Source organism: Tympanuchus pallidicinctus, unplaced genomic scaffold (assembly GCF_026119805.1).
Source record: "Tympanuchus pallidicinctus isolate F22 unplaced genomic scaffold, pur_lepc_1.0 scaffold1, whole genome shotgun sequence".
NCBI classification, from domain to species: Eukaryota; Metazoa; Chordata; class Aves; order Galliformes; family Phasianidae; genus Tympanuchus; species Tympanuchus pallidicinctus.
This window is the reverse complement of record NW_026294618.1, coordinates 22,337,659-22,346,913: the sequence shown is the minus strand read 5'-3', so window position 1 is coordinate 22,346,913 and position 9,255 is coordinate 22,337,659. Positions and strand designations below refer to the sequence as shown.

General features: G+C 44.7%; 1 protein-coding gene across 4 annotated transcripts; it reads left to right on the top strand.

The window, feature by feature from the left end:
- Nucleotides 1-648: 648 nt before the first annotated feature.
- Nucleotides 649-8,403, top strand: LOC128087823 (glutathione S-transferase-like). Of its 4 annotated transcripts, none has more exons than XM_052697768.1 (7): nucleotides 649-725; nucleotides 2,630-2,743; nucleotides 3,590-3,641; nucleotides 4,491-4,623; nucleotides 5,185-5,326; nucleotides 6,222-6,353; nucleotides 8,090-8,403. In XM_052697768.1, exons 2-7 carry the CDS (start codon nucleotides 2,657-2,659, stop codon nucleotides 8,207-8,209), a joined length of 666 nt encoding a protein of 221 aa, XP_052553728.1. In that variant the 5' UTR covers nucleotides 649-725; nucleotides 2,630-2,656; the 3' UTR covers nucleotides 8,210-8,403. The 4 variants fall into 4 exon arrangements, with proteins under 4 accessions (XP_052553728.1, XP_052553718.1, XP_052553708.1 ...); XM_052697758.1 differs by having other exon boundaries at nucleotides 2,617-2,743; XM_052697748.1 differs by lacking the exon at nucleotides 649-725 and adding an exon at nucleotides 1,887-2,054.
- Nucleotides 8,404-9,255: the final 852 nt, after the last annotated feature.

The following is a 9,255-nucleotide window of genomic DNA, read 5'->3' as shown; positions in this document are numbered from 1 at the left end:
TGTGTTGCAAAGAGATTAAACAGGAAATTAAACAGGAGGTTGGTTGGGGGCAAAGGAGATCATAAGATTCTAAACTCTTTGGTATCAACACAGTTATCAAATAAAACGGATCTCCTGATAGCAATGTCTGTTCACCACCTCCTACTCTCATTAGCAGCGATCATTTTCCCCAGGTTAAATCCAGGGTAGTTCTTTGTCAGAAAGAAAAAAAACACTTCTGTTTTCAAAAATGAGGTTCTTCAGATGACAATGTCCTAAAGGAACATCCCCTACCTCTAAAGGAAGGGAAGGAACCTGACAAAGGATTCCAGCTGAAATTATTGTTCTAACGTGTATAAAGAGATACAAAACTATGAAATGTTTTAATTAAAATTGGATTAGTATCATGCTATTTTTTTCTTCAACTATGGAAGGTTTTTGGCAGCTGTGACTTTTGTTAAGTAGCAAGTTGCCACACTGTGAGAATGTGAAGTATAAAGTTTGTTTCTGTCACGCTTTTCCAACACAATGGTGACCTCTCACAAGTATTACACATGTGCACCGTCAGCATTAGTGATGAATTCTGTTGTAGGTAATAAGTGCTTAAAGCTAAATGTTTTAACTAAGAAACAGTGTTACCCAACAGCAGAGTTGTGTCTGCGATTTCCTGTGTAGGAGGGGCTAAAAGCTCCATAACCTCAGGACAAAGCTGCTGAGAGTTCAGAGCGAGTTCCAGTCTGTGCAAGGTAAGCTTTTTGGCTTTTGGATATGCAAGGAGAATTTGTGTATTTGAATGCTACAGTCTGTGGATGGATTTTGTGAATTTAATACCTTCAGATGCATTCTTTGTTAACATGGTTTTGTGCATCAGATGATTAATTAATAATTAACTGCTTTGTATGCACTCAGTTTGAAGAGAGATCAGCTTAGATCTCAGAAGTGTGAAGTGGTTCCTGTTTTAGAGACAATGGCATGCTGTTTACAGGGGGGATATGTTTTGTTGTAGCCATTTGCTTTTTGCTGCAGTTCATACTTCAGCTTGTTTGTTGACTTGTTTTTCATAACTGTGACATGAATATAAAGTGGGTGTTGACTACACTGTTGCTGTGTTTGTTGTGCACTGGTTTTTAAAGGTGCAGATGCCAGGGAGTCAAGCATAAACTGCAAAGGTTCATGTAAGGAATGTCCTGCTTGACCAACCTGCTCTCTTTCTATGACCAAGTGACATGCCAAGAGGATGAGGGAAAGTCTGTGAATATGGTTTACCTGGACTTTAGTGAAGGCTTTGAACCTGTCTTTCTGTACTCCTGGTGAAGCTGACAACCCATTGCTTGGATGTGCATAAACACCATGCTGGGAAAAAAGTGGCTGGGTGCCCAGGCCCAGAAAGTGCTGCTGAATGGAGTTAAATAAATGCAATGTTCAGACATGGGCCCCTCCCTGTAACAAACACACTGAGTCCCTGGAGCACATCCAGATAATTCCAGTGAAACTGTGGCGGGGGTGGAGCACAAGTGTTATGAGGAGCAGCAGAGGGAACTGGGGTTGTGTGGTCTGGAGCAGAGGAGGCTCAGGGGAGACCTTATTGCCTTGAACAGCAAAGGAGGTTGTTGCGTGGTGGGGGTCGGCCTCTTCTCCACGGTAATAATTGACAGGGCGAGGTGCTGGCCTCAAGTTGCACCAGAGGAGTTTCAGGTTAGGAAAGCAGGTTCGGATATTAGGAAAACAATTTATTCTCAGCCATAACAGTGAGGTATTAGAACAGGCTGCCCAGGGAAGAGGTGCACTCACAGTCCCTGCAGGTGTTCAAGAAAAGCACAGATGTAGCACTGAGGGACGTGGTTAGAGGGTGTTTGGGGAACTGCTGAGTCACAGCCTGAACCTCTGATTGATCACCTGAGGTGAGCCATGAGTCAGCCTTGGGAGCAAGGTGAAGGCAACTCACCTGTGCTGCAGGAAGGGATGGAGCCTGGCTCCAGCTCTTGTAGATGCATTTAAGAGCTGGCTACCGGGGGGAAGGATCTCCTCTGGAGATCCAGCTTCCTTGGTGTTTTATAGGTGAGCCCAGGATACGGGTAAGCTTTCTATCTCTTCTCTTTTTGGTATTATAATCTGTTTTGCCTAACTCTCTTGTTTATTTTGTAGTTATAACCTCTTAAAATTGATTATACAGAGGGCATGGTGGGGATGGCTGCGTGGTTGGAGAAGACAATCTTAAAGGTCTTTTCTAACTCTAATGGTTCTATGATTTTATTCTATGAATGTGAACGAGGATAGAGGGGTAAATTCTTCCTATCACTTTATAGTGGACCGTAAACTCTAGCAGAGAAACTGTAGTAATTACTGAGTTTATGCAGATCTTCAGACTGAGCAGAACGCTTTGGGCTGGAAGCAATCTTTGCTTTGCAAGTTCTCTGGTATGGGCCACTTGCTGTCAGCACACAGTTGTCCTTAACTAAACTGCTTGTGTGAAATACAGTACTGCTTTCCAATGTGTTCTCACTCTTGTCTCCTCTGCTGATTTGATGAGAGTCCTGCGTTATCACTCATTGGTTTAAAAGAAGATAACTTTGAGCAGTGCTTGAGAACCAGTTGGAGATTGATGAACAGATTCTGATCCTGCTTGATTTGTGATAGTTCTTTATTCTAGACAGAAGGAAATCAGATACTTGGAAGCATGTCTGGGAAGCCAGTTCTGCACTATGCTAATATACGAGGCCGAATGGAACCAATAAGGTGGCTGCTAGCGGCTGCTGGAGTTGAGGTTTGTATATGGTTGTTATACTAAGAACACATGACAAACACAAGCACTCGTTTATAGTGTTCTTTATTAATAATGGGACATACGCGCAGTTTCAGATTCTCCATTTAATGCATTGCACAACCAGAACCAAGCCTGTGATGCCACAGTGCCTGTTTCTCTTCCAAGCACTGTGTGTCAGTCCCACTGTTAGCATTATACATCCATGTCCCTGGTGAGAAGTGAAAGAAATGAGTTAAAACCACAGCACAGCAGAACTTGTCTCCTCTGATCTGAGGAGATGAGTCCTTCAATTTCTGATGGCCTCTAGTTTGCTCTCAGTGTCCAAATTAGCTTATATTTATATTAGTGCTGGTATCAGTGTAGGAGGACTGCTCTGAAAGTAATGCCCCTTTTTTTATTATGTTTGCCCATGATGTCAGAGGTGGATTTTGTTGTTGTGGCAGTGGAGGTTGAATGTTCCTGGCAATATTTCATTCCATGTTATTGCTGGGAGAAAGGTGGCAGCAGAGGGGCAGTCTGCCTCCATGGCATCTGCCGTGAATGTGTGTATAAAGGAAAGGTGTGGAATTGAATTCCCCCATGCAGAAAAAATGGCACCCACTGACACTGACCAGTGCTTTCTGAATAGTTATGGAGGCTAAATAGTGGATGTGAGCACAGCAATGAGCTTCAGCGGGGAGAGGGATGGAGAGACAATATGGCAAAGGCAAACTAATTCTTTAAAACATGGATTGGCGTTTTTAAAACAAAATTTCCGTCAGCATTGTGTTTTGGGCCCTTGTGTCACAACAAGCAAAAGTTAAAACGTGCAGTCAGAGAACAGTTTTTCTTCCATATTCCCTACAGTTTGAAGAACGAATTATGAAATCAAAGGATGATTTCCAAAAGTTAAGGACAGGTAAGTTTCCCTTGGTTTTCAATAATAATAATGAATAGAATTGTTTGTCCTAGAACGTGAGAGGAATTTAATTTCTCTTGAGAAGAAAGCCTAGAATAGCTTGTATGGAGTCACGTACTCATAGAATCATTGGAGCTGGATGGGACATTTGAAGGCCATCTAGTCCATCTCCCCTGCAGTGAACTGTGAGATACAGTAATCATCACCCTGGGGTCCATTTGGCATGACTCCTGCTCAAGCAGGGACACCCAGAGTGGGTCCCCACGACCACATCCAGAAAGCTTTTGAAGATCTCCAAGGAAGAGACTATATAGCCTCTGGGCAACCTTTGCCAGCGCTCCATCACCTACACCTGCTGGCACCTTCCTTGCATTAGTGTAAGTCCATTGTCAGTTGCTCATCTTGCTCTCCATAGATTCCATTGCTGTGAGTCTGGTTACTCACATTTCCTCCAAACCAGATTACACATCTGTGGTCATTGCTTGTCTTTTCAGAGATATCTAACTCAGAGTGGCATTTGCCATCCTGATCTTCCTCAGGAAGGGATTTACCCAACTACAGTCTCATATCAAGTTGTATTTAGCTCTTGCACTAATCATGGGGAATACCAACCATTATTCAGCCAATGTAAAGTCAGTGTAGGAGTCACAAAGACATATGAATGTGTATATTAACTCTAAACATGAACATAAATATTAACAGTAGTCTAGGTTTCCAAACTATTTTCCCATTCTGCATAAGGAGATTGAGGAAGCATGCCACAAATGAAAAACAACGTTGGTTATTTCCTCGTGTCCCCATAGATGGTGCTCAGTCACAGACTGAGCTTCTTGTTGTCTTCTTCCCCAGATGGATACCTGCTGTTCCAGCAAGTGCCCATGGTGGAGATCGATGGGATGAAGTTGGTGCAGACCAGAGCCATCCTCAACTACATAGCAGGGAAATACAATCTCTACGGGAAAGACCTGAAGGAGAGAGCCCTGTACTGTACCAGTACTACCTTTGTTAGCTCGTAGCTGGTGCTGCTTTTCTGTGTGACACAAGAATATCTCTGCGTACATGTAACTCACAGGGAGTTTAGATTCAGGGAGTTTTCTTAGAGCGTGTGTTGACCGTGAGCGCAGGTGATGTGTACAATAGCAATAAATAGGTAGATAGGATAAGAAGAAAGGCAGCAGGGAGTTTCTGAAGATCAGAGATCAGTGCTTTATCAGGGGAGAAAAAAAAGCACTGGCATTCCATGGTTTAATCTCAAGAATGTTCAAATAGGTTATTCAGTAGATGTCAAACATTTCAATATATTTGTTAGGAATTGTGTAAATCTAATGTTAAATTGAACATACCTGATGAGAGATTTAGAGTGGATTTGGATGCACATATGCCAATTCTGTATTTGGGTTTGAAAAATTTTTAATGCACAGAAGTGTCTGCCCTGGTGAAAAAAGATGGAGCACAGCCTTTTACTGATGGGTTTAAGCTTGTTCCTGTTGTGCTATTCAGAACTCCTATTTTTGACTTGACCAACTGGATCTGTTCCTTTCAGAATTGACATGTATGCGGAAGGATTGGCAGATCTATTTGAGTTAATCATGTACCACGAATTCAAACCAGCTAATGAAAAGGAGAAAGATCTTGCAAATATTATGGACAAGGCCACAAACAGATATTTACCAGTCTTTGAGAAGGTACGTGGCAATGGTTTAGTAGCTTAATTAATATTGTTTTCCTGAAACTTCATTCCTGGTCTACACAATCTTTTTATTCAGACTAAAGGAAAGGAAAAATTCCATGTAAATGCTTTGGCTGTGGTGGGAGTGAGATAAGGCTGGAGACAGAACAACTCAGAGGAGACAGAAGACACTGCAGATCTAGGAGACATGCAGAGCTGTAACAAGCCAGGACACACTGAGTTCCACAGATGTCCATGCTTCAGTCTGCATTTGTTTCAGAACAAAGCCACAGTAGCACTGGGTTCTACCTGAAGCCTCCTCCTGAAGTACAGGACCCTCTGACCAAACGTGCATTAGAAGCATTGCAGCACAAATACAGAAGGATTGCAGGTCCTTTTGTAATTGAAAAAGGAAAAAAAGGGAGATGGGTGAGCTGGAAGCAGGATGTCAAGAAACTGAGGCACGGGCTACATGCAGAGAGCCCCAGTGCAATATTCCCCCAACTGAAGCAGAAACAGGTGAGAAATAAGGGAGCTACCCATCATTTGAAAGAGACCAAGATCTCCTACAATGGCCTGGGCTGAATTCGTGTCTCTTGCAAATGTTGTACAGTGCTGGTTGTGTTCCATGATGTGTAGACCAACACTGAGTGAGGAAGTGCTCAATTACAGGGGCTACAGAACTGAAGGCAAGAGGGCTAGTCCTCAGCTGCCAGGAAAAAGAGAAGAAAAGCTGTAGAAGGGAAAGGACCGATGTAGAATGGCTGTGATGACAGAGTGGTGATCTGCTTGCAGTACAGATGTTCTCATTACTTCTTCTTGCTTCAGGGACAATTCCATGAGAGAAAGACTTGAAGTAACATTAAGTGGCATGCCTACATATCACACCTGCTTCTGTTCCATGTTTTTAGGTTTTGAAAGACCATGGGCATGACTTTCTTGTTGGCAACAAGATGAGCAAAGCAGATGTGAGTTTACTGGAAGACATTTTGTGGTTGGAAGAGTTGAAGCCTGATGCACTTGCAAAATTTCCTCTCTTGCAGGTAATTGCATAGACAGTTTTAAAGGAATTAAACCAAAGCTGAGCCACTGATTTAAACTGGTTGAGAAAATATGGAGGGGGGATGGAAAGGAGTGTGTAATTAAAAGCAAATACTCTGAGTGGTACTGGCCAGCCTGAAATACTGATAGTTATGGTGGTTTTCTGTGTGCTCAGCCACCAGGGTATTGAAATGTATAGTAGGTTGAAGCATAGATTCCTAAATTCCCATAATACTTTGAGTTGGAAGAGAATCAACAGGACCACTGATTGTAGCTTTTGGCTCCACAGGGGACCGCCCTAAATTCAAATTCTGTGTTTGAGAGCATTTTCCAAATGCCCCTTCAATGCTTCCTCCCCCTTTCCTCTTCCCTGGCGAGACCACCTCTGAAATAGGTGTCCAATTTTGGGCCCCTCAGTTCAAGAAGGACAAGGAACTCCTTGAGAGATTCCAGAACAAGGCCACAAAGATGAATAGGGAAGTGGAGCATCTCCCTTGTAGGATAGTTCTGAGGGTGCTGTGTCTTTCTTGCTTGTTGAAATCTGAGGGGTGACATCATTAATGCTTATAAATATGTAAAGGTTGAGTGTCAGGAGGATGGAGCTCAGTGACATACAGTTGTAGGACAAGGGGCACTGGTTACAAGCCATAACATAGGGGATTCCACATAAATTTGAGAAAAAACTTCTTCCCAGTAAGAGTAACTGAACAGTGGAACCGGCTGCCCAGAGAGGTTGTGGGGTCTCTTTCACTGGAGACATTCAAAACTGACCTGGATGTGTTCCTGTGTGACCTAATCTAAGTGATCCTACTCTGGCAGAGGGATTGGACAAGGTGGTTTTTCGAGGCCCCTTCAAATTCCTGTGATTCTGGCAGCTTCAGACCATGCCCACTGCCCTCTGGTGAAGAAACATTTTTAATTCCCAGCCTGACCCTGGCTGGAGAGATTCCCCATGCCATTCCCTCAGGCCCTGCTGCTGTCACAGAGCTGAGCTCGGCACTGCGACTGCTACTTGTAGGGGGCTGCAGCTGCCGTGAAGTCTCCTCTCAGCTCCTCTGCTCAGGGCTGAACGCATGAAGGGACCTCGTCTACTCCTTCTATCTCTTGCCCTCCAGCCACTTTGCCATTTGTGTAGCCCCACGTGGACATAGTAACAGCTTTATGTCCTTACATTGTGGCAGCCAAACCTGCACGCAGTGCTGGAGGTGAGGCCGCACAGAGCAGAGCAGGGCAACCCCTCCCCTCTACCAGAGGCAGCGCTGGGCCTGAGGCACTGCAGGGTGCGTTGGCCCTTTGGGCTGCCAGGCACACTGCTGGCTTTGTCCAACTCGTCATCAACCAGAACCCCAGCTTCCTTTCATTGAGGTGGCTTTCCAGCCTCTCTCCATACATACATTAAAGGTTGCTGCATTCCAGGTGCAGAATCCAGCATTCATTTACTCATCTTAAATTTAATGTGGTGGTGACTGCCAGCTTTCTAGCTTTTTGGGAGCTCTCTCTGCAAGATCTTCCCCCCTCTAAGAGAGTCAGCAGCTCCTCTTAAATTAGAGTTGTCTTCAAACATGCTTTGGATGCTATTGAGTTCTGCATCAGCATCAATTATAAACACTCTAAAGAGAAATGGCCCCAAAATGCAGCCACAAGGAGCCAGCCACCAGGCTCATGTAACCCAATGTACTGTTACTCTGAGAGTTGCCACTGGTCTTAAGCATAGTGCTGTTTTCTTTTTGTTTTGTAGAGTTTTAAAGCAAGAATGAGCAATATCCCCAGCATCAAGAAATTCCTGCAGCCTGGCAGTGCAAAAAAATCACTGATTCAGGAAAAAGACATACCAACTGTGCTAGCAGTTTTCCACTGAACAGCAGCCTAAGAGCAATGCAACTCCATTCCATTGTCTGTGGCATTCCTGAGAAGCAAAGTGAAATTAATGAAATTAGTTTCACAAGTTTTGTATGCACGTTGGCAGATGAATATTAACTCAGTTGTCTCAAATTTAACAAATTGCTTTAAATGCTTAAAGTTTTCCAGAAATAAAGTTGACATTTAAATGTTCGTTCAGTGACTCCTTGCTGCTACTGACTCATCCGAGGGCTCTCCTGTTCTCTCTTACTGGTGATTCCTAGCATTGCTGGAATACGTAGGAGCGTAGCCTGAACAGTGGACAACGTGCCTGTCCTGGAAAGAGCTTGGCAGAACCTGCAGGTTCTGGCCTAAGGGAGATGAACTGTTTGAATTCAGCTTTCCTCTGAACTGAGCTGTTCCTCGGCTTGGTGTACGTTGGGATCGTGGTTCTGCTGCACTTCTGTTTTGTCAGTAGCATTTCAGCCTCTTGTAGGGCCGCTTCTCCAATACCTCCTTTAGCAAACTCAGCTGTGGCTGCCGTGAGCACTGGATTGAAAGAGGAATGCTTGAGGCCAGCTGTAGAGTTGAGAAGCTGTTATGGCTGAGGAAGGAGGTGTCTGCCTGGCCTCAGGCAGTAGCAGGGCCCTGACACAGGTAGCTTTGCCTTGACTGCTGCCAGCTGATACTGAACTCAGTTTTGAGCTGTGTGTGACAGTCCCTGAAATCCAGCTGTACTGAGAGGCCAGCAAGGAAGCGGAGTACGTAACTCCGTGCTCAGCTCGTCACCCACGTGTGTAAACGCGGCAGCAGAAACCAGAAAGATGTGGATGTTGTAGCGCTGCCAGCGTGAAGCTGGGCCACCTCCAGGCCCTGAAACTCCTGCTAACGCCACCTGCTTTTAGCTAAGCCTCTTTCCAAGGGCTGCCCCGGCCCTGCGCTTTGGGTTTTTGGTGAGAGCCCTGTTGATTCCTCGCTGGCGCCGAGCAGCGCTCCCACCGAGCCGAAGCCGTTTCAGCTTCTTACGGGAAGCCTCGTCCCCCTTTGCGCGCTCGGGCCCTCAGC